We start from the raw sequence: 22,748 nt of genomic DNA on the forward strand, positions 1-22,748 counted from the left end.
CCGACCTCACAGGAGAGGTGGGTAAAGTTATCTGACACCCCCTCAATCCTCTGCAATAAACCCTTATTTAACTTAGTTTACTCAGATGATCTGGTCCTAATGAGCCACACGCAAGTGGGTTTACAGAGGTTGATATATACAAAGCAAAATAAACTTGAGGTGAACCTTGAAAAAACTAAAATTATCTTTGGGAGGAGACAAAATTAACATTTTAATCACACTTACCTGGATGATCCGAATATGTTTTATTGTTTTATCTAGGGTGGACTCTAAAGGTTTTTTATTAATAATGTAATAAATTAAATTATTAGAAGTAATTTGTATAGAGTATCATAGGATAATGTAAACCTGTTTATACTAAGAGAATCTTTTATATGTCAATAATACCACAATAACAAAACATTTTGTTTTATTTCCTGTTTTATCTAGGAACTGGAAGAATTCATTGCAGCTTCAGGAGATGATGGTTTTATTATAGTTGCTCTGGGATCAATGGTATCATCAGTCAGGCATTTAGAAGTACTGGAAGCCATGAATGCAGGACTTGCTGTTATGCCCCAAAAAGTGATTTGGAGGTACCTACCATCTAAATGGCCTACCGAGCTTAAATTGGCACCTAATGCAAAGCTACTTGACTGGCTGCCCCAAAATGACCTATTAGGTAAGAGATGAATGTCTTTTTAAAGTGCAATTTAAGTCAGTATTATCATACCAATTGAAAGTATTGAAGGATTTACATATTTTTTCTACAAACAAGCATAATCTGTAATGAAACAGTAAGATTGGTGACGTTTATATTAGAAAGCAGAAAAGAGCACATCCAGTGGAGTCCAGCAGTAATGGTGGCAGCATACCTACAGTGTCCACTGGTGATGCATGCGTCTATATACAAAAAGACTTGGTGCTCAATGATGTGGTGGGGATGACATAGACAATGGTTTGCAGCCTATGAAGTGGCTGTAAGGGTGCATAAGGTTGTTGACGAGTCCTGGGGGTAAGTGTGATGAGGTACATGCCTACAGTGGTGAGGGGCTCACTCTTGACACTGAAGGAAGAGGAACAGACACGCTGCACTGCAACGAAAACCATTCTGATCAGTAAGTTTGTACCGAGAGTTGAACGATATAGGCAGAGATTCAGGGGTAGCCACAAGCTCACATCTGAGTCAGCACTAGAGTGTCCAACAAAGGATCTATGGGAGAATCCCAAAAGGGTGGGCAAGGTTCCCTCCAGAACGAGGAGGGCGAAGTTAAAGAAAGAGTTCTCTCAAGGCCCCCAAAACAACTCACAGGGGAAAGGGTCCAATTCTTAAGTTGCCCACCAAAATAGGAAATTCTCTGACAAAATTCAGCATAAGAATCGCAAGTGCTATGAGCGCTTTGAGTATATAAAGGATCCGAAGAGCCCAGAAAGAGCACAACCTCCCACTGGAGGAAACTTCACAGGGGTGGTGAGCATAGTGCTGGGGGAGTAGTTTGTCACAGTAACTGGGGGGTTGGGAGTTCATTGTGGTTACCCTAGTGTCACTGGGTGACAGTGAGATGCTTCCTAAACTCCATGTGCCATCAAATACTGCAAAGTATAGGCAATGGGTTGCCATCAATGGGCAAGGTGTTGATGCTCTGAGGGACGCAGGTGCCAGTATGGCTATGATAAGTAGTCAGTTGGTGTCCCTAGAGCAAGTGATACCCAATGCATTCTACCAGGTTGTGGTAGCTGACAACAGGGAGGGTCACTATCTAATGGCACTTGTTCCATGTGAGTGGGGGGAGTCTCAGGTCTTCTGAAAGTTACAGTGAGTCCTGCCATACCTGTGGACTGTTTATTAGGTAATGACCTTGAGCACACTACCTGGAAGGAAGTGGAGCTCAAGGCAAATCTGAAAATGTTAGAGTTTCTAGAGTGGATATGTGCTGCCACCTGGTCCAGGGCTACCCAGGATGGGTGTCAAGATGGGCTGGAGCCTGAAAGAATGGCCCAGTCAGCTGCTAAGAAAGGGAAGGACAACAGGTGTGGTAAACCAGCTCCTAAATGTCTCCCAATTGAGGTGGATGAACACCTGAGGTGGCCACCCCAGGGCCCACTGAGGAGGGCATTGCTCCCCTTGGTGACCTGCCAGAGCTTGTTGGATGGAATGTGGAAGGAGGATCCACCAAGGAGGAGTTCTTTAGGGCACAGAGAAAGTGTCCAACCCTGGAGAGCAAATGGCTACAGTCCGAAGCCCAAGCAGCAGGTGATGCCTCTGGGAGTCATCGCATTTACTGGGAGGACCACCTCCTTTACAGTGAGCCTAAGGCTCCTGTCCATGAGACAATAAGGGCCCTGGTGGTCTCCCAATGCTACAGTGCCTTTCCTCCTACTGGAGCTGGCTCACAACATACCCCTGGCAGGACATCTGGGCCAAGACTAAAACTTTACAAGGCTTGTCCCCCACTTTTATTGGCCTAGGATGGAGATTTCCTCCGATGCTCTCTGTAGGAATTACTTGCTCTGTCATGCCGTTGGGAAGACAGGATAGAGACTTAAAGACCCCTTCTTTCCTTGCCTGTCACTGCCCTTTGAGAGGGTGGGCATTAACATTGTTGGGCCTATAGATCCCCAGACCTCTGAGGACTAGAACTGCACCTGTAGTGGCTAAGGCCTTAATGGGGATTTTTACCAGAGTGGGTTTCTTCAAGGAAATGGTGTCTCACAGGGACATCAAATTTATGTCTGCTTATTTGCTGTAGGGTGGACGGTATACTCCACTTCGCTGGTGGAGTTCACTGAGTTGTATGTAGGGTTCAGCAAAAAAACTCTGCAAACTGCAGGCAAAGCTGAGTTTACCTGCGTGTGTGCGTTGTCTGTTCACCCTAATGGTCTCCTTGTTGTTATCATTTAGCCTTACTTCCTAAAAGAAAAAGTGGTGACATTGTGCATAAAGAGGGCAGTGCAGGGAGGGGGGCATAGACCGCTACCTGGTGTGTGTTTCCCATCCAGGTGTCAAGGAGAAGGCGTGAGAGAGACATGAGCACATCAAGCCAATGAGACACCGCAATGAGAATTGTCAGTGAGTGACGATTTCTGTACGACTCCTTGGTCGGTGGATTGTGTAGGGTAATCGTGCTCCTGGGAAATACGCAGTAAGTATATACAAGTGTACAACTATGATTGCGGTGCATAAAGGTAGGGAGAGTCACCCTCCTCCCCAATGTGTGGATAACCACTGATAAACCAAAACAACAGTCCCTTGCACACACCGACAGTATCTATTATGTATCATTGACAGTAATGAAAAATACTCGTGTTCCCCTGTTGAAACAGTCACTTCAGTTTAATCTTGAGATCCTTAGCCAACATGTGTTTCGTCGCACTTAATGGTTGTGCGTAGCAACTTCTCCGGGGCTTTAATCTCTTTGTATGGATCCTCAGATCTTCTGTGGACACGCCAGAGGCAGCCCTGGTACTGAACAGAGGGTTTGCATTTACGCCAGCAAAGACTTGGTTACTGGCCAGAGGAGATCACTTTGCCCCCAAAGAGTGGTTTTACCATACCACATCTTCACACTTCATGATGGATTTATGACTTATACACACAAGATCCACACTTAGGAAAAGAATTCTGGAATACACTAAATCTTGGACACAGAATTCACTGTTGCTCTATACTGTGCAAATATCACTGGAGTACTAGACCCCATTCCGGGTCGGAATTACAACCGGAACTGAGGATCCATACAAAGGGATTAGAGCCCTGAAGAAGTTGCTGTGCACATCAATTAAGCGCGACGAAACACATGTTGGCTAAGGATCTCAATATTAAACTGAAGTGACTGTTTCAACGGGGGAACAAGAGCATTTTTTATTATTGTCAATGATACATAATAGATACAGTCGGCATATGCAAGGGACTGTTGTTTTAATGACAAGTTCTGCGTTGAAGGGGCCTCACAACATCAGCCTTCTCAGCCCTGCATCATCAGAAAGGCGGATGAGGAGCACAGCAAGCATAATTGATTATTTGAAACAGGTAGTTTGGAAAACATTTAAATGGCACTGTCACCTCAGCAATCAACACGGAAGTTAAGATCTTGGCTAAAGTATTGGCAACCCGACTTGTTCCACAGCTTCACAAACTAAATCACCCTGACCAGTCAGGCTTAAAGCCTGGCAGAAATAACGCACTCAACTTGCAGCGACTCCAAGGAGTACTAGGGAGAGCGGACGGCATTTGGGAAGATGCAGCTGTGGTATCTTTGGTTGCTAAGATGGCTTTCAATATGGTAGAATGGCCATTCTTATTCCCAGTCCTTGAAAGACTAGGGCTAGGAGAGAAGTTTTTCTCGTTGGTCCGATTGTTATACACGGAACCTCTAGTGCAAGTGACGGTAAATAGGGGGGGCGATCGGCAGTGTTCAAATTGCAAAGAGGGACAAGGCAGGATTGCTCCCCTTCCCTCTGATATTTGTGCTGGTCCTAGAACCACTAGCTGCGTGGATACAGGGCAACCTGCTTATTAAGGGACTTAGATGGACTGTGAAATGGGAGGATAGAATCTCCCTTTCTACAGATGACATCCTTCTCTACTTGGCAAAACCCTATTCCTCCATGCATAGGGTGCTTTACATCTTTGCCTTATATCAAAAGTATTCTGGATACACCATAAATTGGGACAAGTCATTGATATATGTCCTACATGGCCCACAACCAAAGCCCCCTAAAACGTGTACAGCAAACGTAGAGACAGAAGGATTCCGATACTTGGGTATCTACGTCACTGGTGTCCCTGCGGTCTTACATGAATGCAACTGCTCCTTTCCCCACTGAGTCATCTTCGCGAGGACGTACACCACTGCAGAGTTTTTCCTCTGTCATTGTTGGACAGAGCCTCGCTATACAAAATGATGGCTTTACCCCGATTCTTATCCATTTTGCAGAACACGCCCTATTTGGTCCCTCCCACATAGTTCCGGGTGGTAGAGGCAGAGCTAAACACTATTCTCTGGGACGGGAGAGCACCTTACATAGCGTTAACTAAATTAACAAAAAGCTGGTATGATGGAGGGATAGCTCTGCTGGCACTCCAATAATATTACTGGGTGGCACAACTTATAGTCATTAATCAATGGGTAGACATAACACAAGAAGACCCGGCCTATGAAATGGACAGGTATAACATGGGGTTGAGGGGATATCTCAAAGCCCTCTATGGCAACACACGTGGAATGCAGTCAAGATATGGTATCTGGCGTTGTTGGAGCTTGGGTGGACAGAGAAAATTACCCAGGCTACTCCATTATGGGTTACGGCGCGGTTGGGATCTCTGGCGAGCCACCCAGGATTCGATAAGTGGGATCTTATTGGCCTTTCAAAAGTTAGTGACGTGTGGTTGAATGGGAGGGTCCGGACCATTGTTAACCTGCAGAGAGTTTACGAATTAGCGTCATCTGAAACCTTCGGCTATATTCAGGTCCGGCACGCTTTACAAGGGTCCATCCCAAAGGGCACTGATCTCTCGGTCTCCTCGCCACTGGAGGACAGGCTATTGGACGATTACTTGAAGGAGAAAGCTATATCTTTAACTCATTGTAAACTATTAAATAACTCCCCCGATACCTTGGAGAAAGTGCGGGCCAAATGGGTTGAGGACTTAGGGGACCTGAGTAATGAGAAGTTGTTGGAGGCGCTTGCGTCCCCTCGGGAAGTGGCAATACGTTCTCGATTAAATTGGTTCAACTAAAGCTCCTACACAGGGCATACTATATATGCATGACATAAGTAAAGATGGGCAAACTTGAGTCTCCACATTGTCCTAAGAGGTTTGGCAAAGAGGGTCCATTTCTACTCTTGTGGTGGGACTGCTCGTAACTCCAAGGGTACTGGAAAGCGATTGTTACGCACATGAAGGAGGAGTGCGGGACGCTTGTAAATGCCTCACCACAACAGTGTTTATTAAATATTGGGGTAACAAGTACTCGAAAGGTTGGGCAAAGATTATGGGTCACATTGGTCCTAATGTTTGCCAAGCACAATATAGCCAGAAACTGGAGAGCAGAAGCGGGGCCCGCACTCCAAGATTGGAAGTCGACATGGACTGGTGCATGCAGGCGAAGAGGGTGGTGTACGAAGGAAGGGGATGCCCGCATTGATGGACCAAAGTCAGGAGTGGGTGGAATGAAAGAAGAGGGATGCTCTGTCAGCCGATGGGAGGTTCCCACGGGTGGGAAGAGTCCAACGAAATAGTGGAGAATCGATGCAAGTGAAAAGGGTTAATAATGTGGTAAATTTGGAGATGGTCGTCCTGACGATGTCAGATGTGTAACTGTGTACTGAGACTAACTGATATTCAATGCTGTCAAATGTCCCTGTTTGCTTATTTCTTATTTTTGCAATAATAAAAAAGATTTTTTTTTAAAGTTATACAGCGCCTACCACCCTAAAAGGAGCGACGGCTAATCAAATATCTTATTTGGACATAGCTTGATAGACTACAGGGTTGTTCCAAATATAACAAACATATTGGCGATTGTTAGAACTGGCGATTTCTGGTTGGCTAGGGCTTGCGCCAAAGCCAGGCAGAAACCACCACTCTAGTCAGGGCAAGGAAGTTACACACCAAAGATAACCCCTGCTCACCCCCTTGGTAGCTTGGCACGAGCAGTCAGGCTTATCTCTGAGGCAATGTGTAAAGCGTTTGCGCGCGCACCCAGCAACAACACCCACCCACCACAAAGGAAACTCCACACAAGGTATTCTATAAAAATAGCCTTTGTATTATAGTAAAACACATTAGATAAAAACACACACTTTACAATGTGCCAACAGGCACGGGCAGAATTTACAAGGGATTATATATACAGGGGACAGGGCCACATGGACCACTGTCAAGAATTAGCACTTTTAGATATTTAGCACTTAGCACCAAATATACAATTACTGTAGTACATATATAACACACAACCAGTAACTACTGGTAGCCAGAAAGTACCACCTACGCAACCCTAACCACCTTAGGAGACTATCACGCAGGGACTCAGAACCTCCCTAGTACCTCCGTTACCAGGGGAACACAACCACCTAAGTATCACAATACCTGTAGGGGAAAACACACATTACACATGATGCATAAAACATTCAGAGGTGTAGAACATGGCACATGACGCATAAACTCATTCAGAGGTGCCGGGCAGGTAAACACATGATGCATAAAACATTCAGCGGTGCTCTGAAAGAAAACACATGATGCAGAAACTACATTCAACGGTGTCATAAAAGGAAACACATGATGCATCAAAAATACATTCAGAGGTGCAGGTAGGAACATTAGCGTGAAACTCACATGAGCCACCACCTGTGGCAGTCCCTAGGCCAACTGGCCTTGTCGGGGCTAGGACGCCCTATCCCAGTCAAGCTGCGCCTGCTGCGCAAGCTAAAAGCGTAAAGACCCCCAACCTAAACGTGGCAGCTGCCCACTAAGTGCTGGGCAGCTGTGGAACGAGCTCAGGCACCGGCGTGCCTCTGGGGCCCCCTCTAGGGCTCTGTCCATACAAAATGCCCCCTAGAGCCTTCGTGGCTCTGCACAACAATGCCCCGCAACGTTGGAGCCTCGGGGCTCTGATCACCAGAAATGCGCCTCGTTGGAGCCTCACAGGCTCGTGGACACCAGACAATGCCCCCTCAATACATGCGCGGAGTCCCTCAGCCTTTTGTACTCACCGGGCTGCTCTCCGGGGACTCCCGCGTCGTCTCCTCTCTCGGCGGACGATGGACGCCGAGGCTTCTCTGCCACGCGGAGGGGCAGGCACCGACAATGTGCCTCGCGCCCCCTCCGCACCAGCTCCGGCCGCACTTCTCCTCTCTCTGCTCCGGGGAAGCGCGGGGTAGGCTCCCGTCCGCTTCCCTCCACCAACGTATGGCTTTGTTGTCCCGCCCACCACCAGGCGTGACTTCTTTCCGCTTCCGGGTCGCTGCAGGCAGCGCGGCGGCCCGGCTTCTTGGCGGCAGTACGGGGTAGGCTCCCGCAACGGAATCAGGCAATAAGCGGGGTGGGCACCCGCCACCGATCACCCAATGCGGGGTGGGCACCCGCAGTCGTCCTCACGGCCAAAGGCACGCAAACAAGCGGGGTAGGCACCCGCTATGGCGATCACAATGCCGGGTGGGCACCGGCCTCCAGAATCAAAGCGCACACAGCGCTAGGAAGCAACACAGCGCGCCCAGCGCTACAAAGTCAAAAGAGCGCTCCCAGGCGCTTAGGAATAGCAAGTCCAGCCAAAAGTCTCTCAAGAGCAGGGGGGCAAAGACTGGGCCCAGAGCCAGCTCACAGGGCCCTCCAGCAGGGAGGCAGTCCCCAGTGGCGGTCTCTCCTGGCGCCCAGCAGCAGCAGGCCCCCTCCAGATGATCCTGCAAGAGAGCACCAAATGTAAGGGGACACAGCCCCTTTTTATACAGTAAATTCTTTGTCTGCAAGGTGCAGGGAAGGGGCGAACCAGTTACATCTGGTTCCTGAGCACTTTGTTTTGCTCAGCCCCTCTCCCTATTCACTGGCAGAGCTAGGGTCATCAGACGCACCACAGGGGCCGGAGCCAGCAGTGTGTGGGGAAAGCCCTGTCCTATTCAGGACCAAGGTATACTCCTCCCCAGCCATCAGTATGCTAAACTCCCATTCACCCTGGGTGACTCCTCCTGACTCTGGGGATTTCCCTAGCCCGTCACATGACCTCCACCAGCCAATCGCCAGACAAGCCACACATTTCATACTGCACACTGAAGTGCCCACTTCTAGAAGTGGCACTTCCACACTAGGTACATGCACGCCACACACATCATCGCGCAGCATTCAATCACACGAGTCCGCACATACCAAACACGGGCCTGCACACCCCACGCATCAGGAACTACCAGGACACATACATTCCCCCATGCATTCCTATGGGAGGGCAGGCCAACCTCAACACACACGCACGCACTTTACCCTGGGACACAGCGGTAAAGTGCGCAGAAACCAAAAATCATTACACCAAGTCACCCATAAAAAGCAAAAAGTTTCGGGGTGAACCTGCCAGAAGGGCCGGGTCCAACACAACCCCCTTCCAGCCAAAACGCAGGGTAGACCAATCACCACCGTGAAGGTCTTCCCTGCTTTGGGCGACAAAACACGGACGCAGGCCCGCAACGGCAGGGACACTCTCCGGTTTTACGCCACTCTAAACCCATGGAATTCCTTCTAAAAGAACTCGGCGGACCAACTGGGCTACCCCACTGGTACTCCTCAGCTGTCCGCGGCCAGGACCAGGCCCTAGGCCATCTAGGCGCCACTGGTCCTTGCCTAACCACAGAGTGGGGGGTAGTAACCCCTGGCACATAGTGACCATTTTCCACTCTTCCCCTCATCAGGGCTGTTCTAAACATCCACTGATCTTCCAGCCCAGGGTCTGAACCCTCAAGCTGACCAACAGTCATGGGTGAGGCTCTCCTCCCCCTACCTCTTCTTCTAGGGTTCCGTCCTCTCCTCCTCTGAGAGGCACCCTCAGAAATCAACTTTCCCACCAGCTCAGGACCTCTCCCTGAGAACTGGTCTCCCAACCTAGGGTTTAACCCCTCAGGTTGCACCGGGGTCAGAGGCGGGCTCTCCCACCCTCTGCACCCCCTTCCAGAGTCCTGCTCCCTACCAACTGGGGCGGTACCTCTGGAAGAAGAACCGGTCAGGACACTGGTTACAGTAGTCCTACCCTTCAGGTCAGGCTGATCCTGAACCTGGCCTCCCAACCTCTGGTCTAGAACCTTCGGCGGAATACCTGCCTGGCACTCCAGGACTTCTGGGGACTCACACAGTATCCCCCCAAGAGTAACATATGCCACATATGTTGCATGACAGTCTGCCTGGCGCAGATCTCCCGCCCCCTGTCCACCTGACAGTGCGCGAAGATCCCCCAGGACAGACGTGTAGTCGCCATGGTCACTTCTAGGAGACTCAGCCCTCCCGGCTGGTCCCTGACCCAATGGCTCCTCCACCGGGGAACACAGCCCCATGCCACTCCTCTCGCCGGACTTCTGTACCCTCCCTACCGGAGCGGTACTGCCTGACACCAGAACCACTGGAGCTCCATTTACAGAGACTCCAGGTTCTCCATACCCTAGGCGAGCTTCCTCAAGTGACCTAACAGGACAGCCTAGGCCCCCAACCTGGTGTTCCCTTAAGAAACCATCCAGGTTCTGAGACTGGGTTTCGGGCCTCTGGGGACTCAACGTCACCCACTCACTCCCACTCCACTGAGATAGGCCGTGAGCCCCTACACCCCTCTCACTACTCTGGGACCTAGCTGGGCTACTCTGAGCCTCCACCCCATCCAAAACGGGAAGATCCCTGAGCCACTGCTATTGGAAGTACTCTCCCATACCTCATCAGAACCTTGGGCACCCTCCCAACGGTCTGCTTGCTCTGCCAGCTCCCATGGGCAAAAAGAGCCATACCTCAACAGGTGTTGGCGTAACCCGGGATAACAACTACCAAGCAGCTGCTCCTTGATAACCAGAGCATACAGTCCGTCAAAAGCCCGTTTCGTGTGTACCCTTAACCAATCGTCCAGTGCATCCTCACATTCACCCACAAACGTGCCCCAAGACTGTTGAGGCAGTTTCTTACTGCCCCTGAACTTCAACCTACATTCCTCCTCTTGGAAAACAGGTACCAGACTCTGGGAAGTGGGAATGGGACTCTCTGCACTGGGCTCTCTCTCGCTGCCACCACTGGACTCCACCCTCACTGGTGAACCCAGAAAACCAATGCGCTCAGGGGACAACTTACCCTCCCGAGATAATCTCTCCCTGGCGAAAGCCCTCTCAGCCTCCGCCATCCTCTCCTCCGCTAAGACCCTCTCGGTCTCACACTTTTTCTTCTCCACCCCCAGCTGCGCCATCGCCCTGGCATGCTCTAACCTGAGCTTCTCCATGGCCAGCTGATGCTCCCTCTCTTCCCTCCTATCTATCCACTCCTCTGGGGACAGGGAAAGGGATGGGGTGCTGCTCCTGACACTGGACCCAGCAAGGGACTCCCTATCTATGGGGTCTTCACTTTCTACTGGCGTCCCTGTCAGGTAACCTTCCTCCTCTTCAGATTCCTCAGGGCTCCCCTCAGACCCACCACCCTCTCGGCGTGCGGCCAGGGCCCTATCTTCCTCACTGCGCTCTCGCTCCCACTCATCCTTTTGCCAAAGGACCAGGTTGTCCCTCAGTTTGGACTGGGTATCTGACTCACCCACCTCTATGTCCCTCTCCTCACAGAACCTTACCAGCTCCAACCTACTGTACCTAAACAGACCACAGAAATTAAAAGCAGGCTACATTTTGGCGGACGTTCCTGAGAAGAGTTTAACACAAGGAACCTGAGTGTCTGAGCTAACACAGGAGTACATACTTCACAAAGGACACCTTTAGGAGAGGAAATAATGGAACTCAAAAACAATAATCCCTAAAATGTGGTTATCTAATGCAGAGTTTTGTAGTGCAGCCAGTTGCTGCTGCGGTACAGCGCAAACGCAAGTCCAAATCCCACCGCTGATCACCAATGTTAGAACTGGCGATTTCTGGTTGGCTAGGGCTTGCGCCAAAGCCAGGCAGAAACCACCACTCTAGTCAGGGCAAGGAAGTTACACGCCAAAGATAACCCCTGCTCACCCCCTTGGTAGCTTGGCACGAGCAGTCAGGCTTATCTCTGAGGCAATGTGTAAAGCGTTTGCGCGCGCACCCAGCAACAACACCCAAGGCCCACCACAAAGGACACTCCACACAAGGTATTCTATAAAAATAGCCTTTGTATTATAGTAAAACACATTAGATAAAAACACACACTTTACAATGTGCCAACAGGCACGGGCAGAATTTACAAGGGATTATATAATCAGGGGACAGGGCCACATGGACCACTGTCAAGAATTAGCACTTTTAGATATTTAGCACTTAGCACCAAATATACAATTACTGTAGTACATATATAACACACAACCAGTAACTACTGGTAGCCAGAAAGTACCACCTACGCAACCCTAACCACCTTAGGAGACTATCACGCAGGGACTCAGAACCTCCCTAGTACCACCGTCACCAGGGGAACACAACCACCTAAGTATCACAATACCTGTAGGGGAAAACACACATTACACATGATGCATAAAACATTCAGAGGTGTAGAACATGGCACATGACGCATAAACTCATTCAGAGGTGCCGGGCAGGTAAACACATGATGCATAAAACATTCAGCGGTGCTCTGAAAGAAAACACATGATGCAGAAACTACATTCAGCGGTGTCATAAAAGGAAACATATTAAGCATCAAAAATACATTCAGAGGTGCAGGTAGGAACATTAGCGTGAAACTCACATGAGCCACCACCTGTGGCAGTCCCTCGGCCAACTGGCCTTGTCGGGGCTAGGACGCCCTATCCCAGTCAAGCTGCGCCTGCTGCGCAAGCTAAAAGCGTAAAGACCCCCAACCTAAACGTGGCAGCTGCCCACTAAGTGCTGGGCAGCTGTGGAACGAGCTCAGGCACCGGCGTGCCTCTGGGGCCCCCTCTAGGGCTCTGTCCATACAAAATGCCCCCTAGAGCCTTCGTGGCTCTGCACAACCATGCCCCGCAACGTTGGAGCCTCGGGGCTTTGATCACCAGAAATGCGCCTCGTTGGAGCCTCACAGGCTCGTGGACACCAGACAATGCCCCCTCAATACATGCGCAGAGTCCCTCAGCCTTTTGTACTCACCGGGCTGCTCTCCGGGGACTCCCGCGTCGTCTCCTCTCTCGGCGGACGATGGACGCCGAGGCTTCTCTGCCACGCGGAGGGGCAGGCACCGACAATGTGCCTCGCGCCCCCTCCGCACCAGCTCCGGCCGCACTTCTCCTCTCTCTGCTCCGGGGAAGCGCGGGGTAGGCTCCCGTCCGCTTCCCTCCACCAACGTACGGCTTTGTTGTCCCGCCCACCACCAGGCGTGACTTCTTTCCGCTTCTGGGTCGCTGCAGGCAGCGCGGCGGCCCGGCTTCTCGGCGGCAGTACGGGGTAGGCTCCCGCAACGGAATCAGGCAATAAGCGGGGTGGGCACCCGCCACCGATCACCCAATGCGGGGTGGGCACCCGCGGTCGTCCTCACGGCCAAAGGCACGCAAACAAGCGGGGTAGGCACCCGCTATGGCGATCACAATGCCGGGTGGGCACCGGCCTCCAGAATCAAAGCGCACACAGCGCTAGGAAGCAACACAGTGCGCCCAGCGCTACAAAGTCAAAAGAGCGCTCCCAGGCGCTTAGGAATAGCAAGTCCAGCCAAAAGTCTCTCAAGAGCAGGGGGGCAAAGACTGGGCCCAGAGCCAGCTCACAGGGCCCTCCAGCAGGGAGGCAGTCCCCAGTGGCGGTCTCTCCTGGCGCCCAGCAGCAGCAGGCCCCCTCCAGATGATCCTGCAAGAGAGCACCAAATGTAAGGGGACACAGCCCCTTTTTATACAGTAAATTTTTTGTCTGCAAGGTGCAGGGAAGGGGCGAACCAGTTACATCTGGTTCCTGAGCACTTTGTTTTGCTCAGCCCCTCTCCCTATTCACTGGCAGAGCTAGGGTCATCAGACGCACCACAGGGGCCGGAGCCAGCAGTGTGTGGGGAAAGCCCTGTCCTATTCAGGACCAAGGTATACTCCTCCCCAGCCATCAGTATGCTAAACTCCCATTCACCCTGGGTGACTCCTCCTGACTCTGGGGATTTCCCTAGCCCGTCACATGACCTCCACCAGCCAATCGCCAGACAAGCCACACATTTCATACTGCACACTGAAGTGCCCACTTCTAGAAGTGGCACTTCCACACTAGGTACATGCACGCCACACACATCATCGCGCAGCATTCAATCACACGAGTCCGCACATACCAAACACGGGCCTGCACACCCCACGCATCAGGAACTACCAGGACACATACATTCCCCCATGCATTCCTATGGGAGGGCAGGCCAACCTCAACACACACGCACGCACTTTACCCTGGGACACAGCGGTAAAGTGCGCAGAAACCAAAAATCATTACACCAAGTCACCCATAAAAAGCAAAAAGTTTCGGGGGTGAACCTGCCAGAAGGGCCGGGTCCAACAGCGATATATTTAAATTATGTGCAAACTTAATTTGTCACTTGGCTCACACATAGCAACGCCAGAGCCTTTAAGGAGAGGGATAATTGAATAATTTTAATTTATATCATTCTATAAAGTAATGTTTATTTATTCGTTGTTGTTTATAATGCCAATGATATCAGGGAGCTTAATGCAGTTGTGTAACTATAGGTCAGACAATATATGCAAAATGCAATATATTCTAATAAATCGAAGCATAACATTTAAATAATAATAATTGTAAGGCTTTATGTCATACTTTGGCATAACAGCTATAGCATAATCTTCATGGTAAACTTTTCCATGGTTCGGCGTGCACTTTGGCTCTTAAAGCTCAGCCAGGCTCAACTCTCCATTTCCATGTTCTGGCCTTCTCACTTCTGGTATGCAAGGGACGTTTGCTAACAATGTAAGGGCAGCATCACTGCACTAAACACATCGTGCAACGGATTCAAGGGCAGCAGGAAGCAAGAGTGCAGAATAGGTAAGGGCAGCAGGCAGAGTTGCCAAAGTGGCGAATTACAAATCATAGCTGTAGGCAGGTTTAGAAACAACACACATGCAAGGCATATAGAGAAACAATGCTTTTAAACTGGTATACAAGGTATGGCAGACACTGGTAGTGGGTTACATGGACCCTGTGGCAAAAGCAGACCGGGCATTCCATGTATTATGGCCGAAACCGCAGACGGAGAGAGTCTAGTTTTGCCGACACCAGTCAGGCACCGAGCATCCCATCATAAGAGTGGATTCTGTGCATAGAGTTCTGCATCACCCCAGGCAATCCTAGCCATTCACATCCTTTGCAAGCCTTTTGAGACCCCCTCTCTTTGGAAACCCGATTGCGTCTATCTTCTCACCTGCAGATGCCTTTACAGTTTACTTTTGCAATGCCATTTTTCCTGTTGCTTATTTCGTAGCTGGATAGGAACCGGTGATGCTTTTATTCTTTGAGGGGGCAAGGAAACTGTTCATCTATATATAGCGCGAAAAAGAAGGTGTTAATGCCAAGGTGTATGTAGCGCATCTGCCTGCTTTGAAATGTCAAGCCCACAGTTGCCTCGGGCTCCATTGTTGAGGCATTGCTGCAGACTAATGTGCACGCGCCTGGACTACTCTGTCTCCTGCACACTCTGTCAGCACATGTCATGCTGAGTCTGACTATCCACTTTTCTTAGTTATGATGAGGCAGGGACTTCTCCATGCCTGTTTAACTTCGTTCTCACACACTGCCTTAGGATCTCCTTCTGTGCTGTTTTGTCCTCTTGCCCCTTGAGCAAAAATGTAAATGCACACTCGACTCGACTCGATTTTCCTCTATCAGGAGCCTCACAAAGTCAGGATCTTTCTTTATTTACAGGTTCTGTGACATCCAATTTTGTTGGGGACCGGAGCTCCATCTGCTGGTAACTTGAACAATTTATTCAGCTGAATATAACATTATCCCATAGGATCGTGTATTGTCACCAGTGGTCGAAGTGGAGGAAAAAAAGTAGGGGAACTGTGGGCGGGGAATCAGAGGGTGAGAATAACACAGGATTGGGTCAGTGGGCGGAGTCAGAGATGTGACCAAAAGAACAAAATATCCCATTTTTTTGGATTTGTTTCCCATTTCACTAACCGGTTACAGCTTATTACGTTATTTAATTCAACCAATGGATACACATGTTTATTTAAGGTTTAATATGAGTTATTGACATTAAAATACATTCACAAAGTGGAATATGTTTCCAATCACATAACATCCCAAATATGCTGAAAAGTGGAATCACAAGCCATTTGTCTCAGAGCAATGGAGTTTCTGTCATCAGCACTTCTCCTCCCTTCTTCCACAAGAGCAGTTTTCCATATATTTATGGCTCTATTTCCCAGACCCGGTGATTATAGCTGGGGATTTTAACATCACTTTAAATCCACTTTAAATCCACTTCTAGACAAATCCCCTAACAGCAGACAAAAAACCACCTCTAAATCTAGATCTTGCTTAGTAGGCTTAATGAACCAGTACGATTTTATCGATATTTGGCGGTTTAGGGAGGGTCTAAGGCAGGATTTTTCATTCAGGAACTCGAAGTATAGACACAAATCAAGAATAGATTTTATTCTCACTAGTAGAGTTCTGGCTGATAATATTACTTCAATATACTATAATCCAATGCATCTTTCTGACCACTCTGCAATAGTGTTAGAATTAAAGTTGGACACGCCACCTCTAATAAGAATGTGGTCCTTTGATAGGTCTTTACTCAGAACAACAGAGGATATCGAATTTCTACAGTCAGAAACCCGCCACTTTTTTAACACCAATATCGGTACAACCCCAATAGGAATTTTATGGGATGCATTTAAATGTACATTGAGAGGCCTTATTAAAAACAAAGTGGCCTATAGAAGAAGACAATATGCAGAGGAAGTAACCCTCATTGAAAACAATATCTTATTAGTACAGGCCGGTATAGATAATACAGGAGTAATTGACAATGACAACGACCTCGCCGGAAAACACGCTGAGTTGGACAGGCTGAAGCACTCATTATCCGCAGTTCTAGAGAAACGTGTCCTTCAGAGATGGGAGGCAAGTAAGCTTTCGCATTTCCAATACGGGGAGGGAGCAGGGAAATTACTTGCCTGGAAAATTAAATCAGACCGGGTTAGAAACAACATATCGTCTGTTACATCCACGGAGGGCACCTTTTCAAGGGATGATGAAATTAGAGTAGTTTTTAGAAATTTCTTTCAATCCATCTATAAAGATGACTTAAACGTTACCCAGAATGACATCTTGAGTTGGCTAGAAGGTATCTCTCTACCATCTCTAACACCAGAACAGAACCACTCTTTGGACGAGGAGATAACTATTATAGAGGTAGAAGAGGCAATAAGGGGAGCAAAGGGAGGAAAAGCTACAGGCACTGACGGTTTGCCAAGTGAAATATATAAAAAGCTTATCACTCAGGTCTCTCCAATCTTAGTGATTCTTTTTAACCAAATACTAAGACACGGCGAAATACCACCTGAATCATGGGACAATGCCTCTATAACCCTTATTTTGAAGCCCGGCAAACCCCCCACAGACTGCGGCTCATATCGGCCTATTTCTATATTAAATGCCGACTATAAAATCTTTGCCACCATACTGGCCAAACGGTTGGGTCGGGTGGCGCCAGACATTATAGCACATAACCAAAAAGGGTTTATTAAGGGGAGACAGCTTTGTGAGCTCACGTATGAATTACTAGGCTCTATAGACATCGCCATAAAGGAGGCTATCCCTCTGGATGTCCTCACGTTGGATGCAACAAAGGCCTTCGACAGGGTGAACTGGTTGTACCTGTCGGAGGCCTTGAGGAAGTTCAATGTGGGGGACAGATTTTTGAGAACGTTGAATTTGTTATATAGGTGCCCATCTGCCTCACTTTTGATTAACGGGGGTTTGACTGAGACCTTCAGGGTCACGAGGGGAACTAGGCAGGGCTGTCCCCTGTCACCCCTTCTTTTCGATGTCTATATAGAACCCTTTGCCCAAATCTTAAGAGACAGTATACTGATTAAACCTTTTATTTTTGGTGGTTGGGATAAAAAGGTGGCACTTTATGCAGATGATATTATGATTTTTACAACGAATTATGATGAAGCATACCCAGAGATAATTGACCAGGCTCTAAAATTCGGTAAAGTTTCTGGGTATGAGATTAATGCCCAAAAGACAGAGTCAATGTCCTGGAATAGTAACTCAATTGGCAACAATGGCACATCTAAAACCCAACTTCGATATCTGGGGATCAATATAGTTAAAGACATTAATTTGATTGCTTCACTTAACTTCAACAAAATAGCTGCAGAGTGCCGGAAACATATGAGAGACTGGTCACATCTTCCTCTCACTGTTTTGGGAAAGGTTAACTTAGTGAAGATGAGTATCTTAACTAAAGTCTCTTTTTTGTTTAACTCTATTCCACTTTTTTTTGACTCGAAATTGATTGTAAAGCTACAGAGCGCGATAACCAGCTTTATCTGGAATAGTAAGAGCCCAAGAATTTCGTGGAAAAAAATCAGGCGACGAAGGGAGAAGGGAGGGTTGGCTGGCCCAGATCTCCAAATCTATGCATGGGCTTTTCAGCTCACGCACACACGTATGCTACTTAAAACCCCTACTTTAACAGGGCTGGGCCTTCTTTTTTCTACATTACTTGAATGTGAAGGAGTAGACCAATCTGCATTTTTGTTTAAATTTGGTGACCCCAAATTCTTCAAGAAAATAAAATTGAAAGTTTTACAAGGGATTGCATCTACTTGGTATAAAGTGAGGCATGCGATAAATGTTGGATACTATTCTGGGAGGGCTCCCATATGGGATCTACCCGTCCCTCCCGCATGGACAACAGATGCCCTGACTAACCCGCTAATAGAGGCAGGTATAAATAGGTGGGATGACCTGTTTATGGATGGGACATTACTTCCATGGGACTATTTAACAAACAAAGTAGGCACAAGTTTCTCGAGATTTAAATATATTCAGATCTCCAGCTGGTCACAGTCATACAAAGAGCAGCCAGCACGGATTAGTAAGCTGCCTATAGGTGGCAATAGCGACTTGGTAACTTGCCTCATGGAAAGCCCCGCAGCAAAAAAAGAAATTTCATGTTGGTATAACAAAATAATCGATGAAATAGATGCCAACTTTCATCTACCGACGTCACTATGGGCTGAACTAATGCCAGGCGTAGATGTTGAAGAACTTTGGATAGCCTCGTGCTCAATGCTTTGGGACCTAGTTAAACCGGCATGGCTTCGTAGAAACCACTTATTCACTATACATAGGGCATACTATTCCCCTCAGAGGTTGACTAAGTTTTCTTTAACAGGCCCAGTCTTATGCCCAAGATGCGGGTTAATCGCAGCATCAGACACTCATATGTTTTATGATTGTCCAAATTTATCCGCTTTTTGGGAAGCCATTAGTAATAAGCTTTCACAATTTCTGGGTGAACATATCTCCATAGACCTAGCTCTTGTTATATTTGGTCTCAAGAGTAAAATCCGCAATGCCGCAACCAATCTAACATTCTACTCCATTTTAGCGGCGCGTAGGGAGATATGTAGGCATTGGAAAGATGCTCAACCACCTACAGAGCATGAATGGCGAGTTTCACTTCTTCAAATTTCCAAACTCGATCTCGCCAGAGCAGGAAACCCCAATAGGAGAGCTTTTTGGGCAATGCTGGGATAGCAGCGATAAACCTGGGTTTTTTTTTTTTTTTTTTTTTTTCCCAGGTCCTATGATTAACACGTACATTGCTTATCCTCGCTGCCATGACCAACAGTCTTGGAGCTATGGGGGTCTCGATAACTTGGGCACTATCTCCGGAGGCACTTCCCTAAGCAAAATCATGTTTGGCTGTTGCGATTGTTGCTGTGGGGAACCGGTCTTCTTCCCTCCCGAATGAACTTTCTCCTACCAGCTATAAGCTGAGACAGCACTGCACTCGACCACTCTTTCCTTTGCTCTGTGGCGGTCCTTTGGTTTTGATAGATTGGAGCTAAGCACGTAATATGAGGACAAAAAATTAAAAAAGTAAAAAAAAAAAAAAAATAAATAAATAAATAAAAAAAAATATATATATATTTATGGCTCTGCCATATTTGCCACATAATACATCATCTGTTGCATAATCTGACGATTTTAACTAATAAATTGTTTGTAGCTCAAACGGATCAAAAGTTACTAAAAAATGTAACTTGTGCTGCTGTGAAGTGGAGCGCCCTTTGTAAAGGTTGATTGGTCACCTTTCTCACTGCTGCATTTGTATGTTACACTAGTACTAATAAGGAAAAATATTTGCAGAGACTGTTAGCTGTTAGACTGTAAAAATGTCAAAATAAAATGTCAGAAAACGTACAGTCCCATTAATACCAGTGTAGGGTGTCAGAGCACTTTTGAAGTGACCTGGTTCCATAGGTTGATGTGACACAGCAGACGTAGCCAGGATAGATCTTTAGTATATTTATTAAGTTAGTAAAGTCCATCTGAGCAGCTAGTTACAAGATACAGGAGAACAGTAATGACCTTGCATGAAGATACTACAACTTTGCATCACACATTTTGATTTCTATCCAAATAAACCCTTTTTTTGCAACTATAGAATAATCAAAGACTTGGGGAAAAACCATAACGCTCTAATTTATAACTTGCAGTTTGAGTGCAGCTCTTAGATGACAGTTAATAGCTCACTGTTCTATGTTAGGATTTTAACTGAGAAACTGCCAGAAACAAAAGGATCTCTGACAAAAGCAGTAACCCACTGACCTATTTACATTATGTGCACTTTGTGATCTCCTTTGTACATGTTCTTAACAGCAGGCATATTAACCCTCTGCACTTTCTTTCCTTGAGCCAAAACTTCCACTAGACAAAACACCATCTCTCTACTAGAAAATTAATCACCGGAGTTATCATGACATTTTTATTGTTGCCGAAAATTGCTGGAGGCCAGGAAGGAGGCAGCAAGTGCTTTGAAAACCATAATATTCTTGCAAAAACCAAACAATGCCCCCACCCAAAGTTAGCGCTCGGTGTAATCACACCGGTCGCATCGCCCTAGAGCCGCCCTGCTCAAGGGTCCTGTGACCTCAGTGACAGAGTCACTGTTGCTCTAGGATGTGCTGCTTCATAGGCCTGCCCGCAAGACTGGAGGTGAACTTCAGTATGGATAGTGGTGGACAGGCCTTCAAGATTAACCCACACTTGCCACCGCAAGGGTCCACCTGCTGGTGCGAAGACACCAGTGCTTCTAAGGTCTTGCGGGGCCTTCTAAGGTCTAGCATGGGAATGGGATCCCTTGGGATAGTGGTCAGGGGGACTGTTCATGAAGGCTGAACCTGGTTCCCCAGTTCCAAATTCGGCAGCTCTGACTATAGTGCCACATCCTCTCCCCCACAGAACACCATACTGCCCCACTGAGTGAAACTCGCACTGCCTTCAACTACAACCCAATTGTGCCCCACTATAAACACCTGGATACGACTCAATTCAAATTACGCACTAGACACGAGCAATATGCTGCCTAAAAAGAAAATAACAACATCCTGGAAAAAGCATCACTCATAGGCAGGCAGCTAGATTAAGTAAAGCAGGTGCGTGTAAGCAGGAATGTTGCAGGGATTCTGCTTATGCGCAGAACTCTGCGCAGGAACCCAGGCCCTCAGTGAATTGCGGTGTACCAAAAACCCACCTCAGAACCCAGAAGCCCTTATCCGGCCAGCATCAGTGTCCCATTCATTATTCGAGGTTTAGCTCGGCGGTCCCAATGTATAGACAACACAGAACAAGCGACTTAGTATATTTCTCAGGATTGGTGGGAATCAGAAATATCTTTTCGTAATTATTCTCGTACCAGTCCACAACAGAATAAACAGAGACACGGTGAAAGTTTAAAGAGTTTATTTTATAAACCTCGTGTCCTAAGATGTAGCAGTTTGGCTAACATTAGCAGACAAACGATTAAAATCAAAACCATCAGCATAGTTACAATACCATAGAAAATGAAAGGAGTAATCATACTAAAATGACAGTGGATCTAAGCCACCTTCCTTTCTCTAACACACTAATAGTATTATTAGACTAATAGAAGGTCTCTAGGCTTGAATGGGGAACCCCATACCGTAAAGATCAGCTCAGAGAGTTCACATCGCAGGATCAGCTATGCTCTGCTCCTAGGAACGCTCTTCTTCCGAATGTAATGAAAACATGTAACACTGCAATATTAAAAGCGCTCGACTTTCAGGTATTTGCAGCTGCGTGCATGTTATGGCTAAACTAGTGGGCCGATCAACCTGAACTCAACAACATGCACCGTCTAGCAACCCAGACTGTTTCTTTACACGGTGTACAGACCAAGGTCGCTGCTCACTGTTCGGGATGTTAACAACAGACAGTTCTCATGTGAAGCAAAGTCGAGTAAGCATTTCTCAATTTAATAACATGTGACTACAGTGTTGTGTGCAAAAGAAGCAAAAGCGGCAAGATGGCTTTCTAACATCTAACGCGGTTATGCTAACTTAGCATTGTACATATGTAGATAACGATCTTCACTACACCCCCCCTTGATCGGACCACTAACCAGTAGGGGCGCACTTGCAAGAACGCAGAGTTCAAGTTCGATAGAACGGAACCAAGGGCGTGAACTATAAGTCCATATTAGGGAAGTGAAAAAAGTTCGAAGCAAAAAAAAAAAAAAGTTAAAACGTAGTAAAAAAAACATGTAGAGGTTAAAAAACAATCTTGGAAGGACGTAGGACGAAAGGAAAGTCCAAAAGTCAATCCATCAATGTATAGGCACAATAAGTCGCAACAGCTTCCAAGAGGAAATCATTAGAACGTTCTGCAAAATTATCTGCCATCCAGTTCAGCACGGGGAATGAACATACATGCTCCTCAACTACCGGAGCTTCCAGCACCAGAAGAGGACAACTGGCGTGTACCTCAAGATAACTTCTTGCTAAGAAGTCAATCGCGGCCGTTCCGATGTCCCAATTTCCAAGAACTCCATGCGCTGCAGCACAGGCCATAATCCCGACACCAGAACAGTCCAACTCATTAGCCACTAAGGAGCTCATAAGTCGATC

At 47.5% G+C, this 22,748-nt stretch overlaps 1 protein-coding gene across 1 annotated transcript in view; it reads left to right on the forward strand.

Moving 5' to 3' along the window:
- The window catches only part of LOC146864077 (UDP-glycosyltransferase 3A1-like), a 549,505-nt gene that overhangs the window by 377,969 nt on the left and 148,788 nt on the right, over positions 1 to 22,748 (forward strand). Inside the window, exon 5 of the mRNA XM_085631020.1 lies at positions 430 to 661. Coding sequence (XP_085487146.1) covers positions 430 to 661 — 232 coding nt within the window. The remainder of the gene's footprint in view (positions 1 to 429; positions 662 to 22,748) is intronic.

The sequence above is a fragment of the Triturus cristatus genome, chromosome 2_1, assembly GCF_964204655.1.
Source record: "Triturus cristatus chromosome 2_1, aTriCri1.1, whole genome shotgun sequence".
In the NCBI taxonomy this organism is placed as follows: domain Eukaryota; kingdom Metazoa; phylum Chordata; class Amphibia; order Caudata; family Salamandridae; genus Triturus; species Triturus cristatus.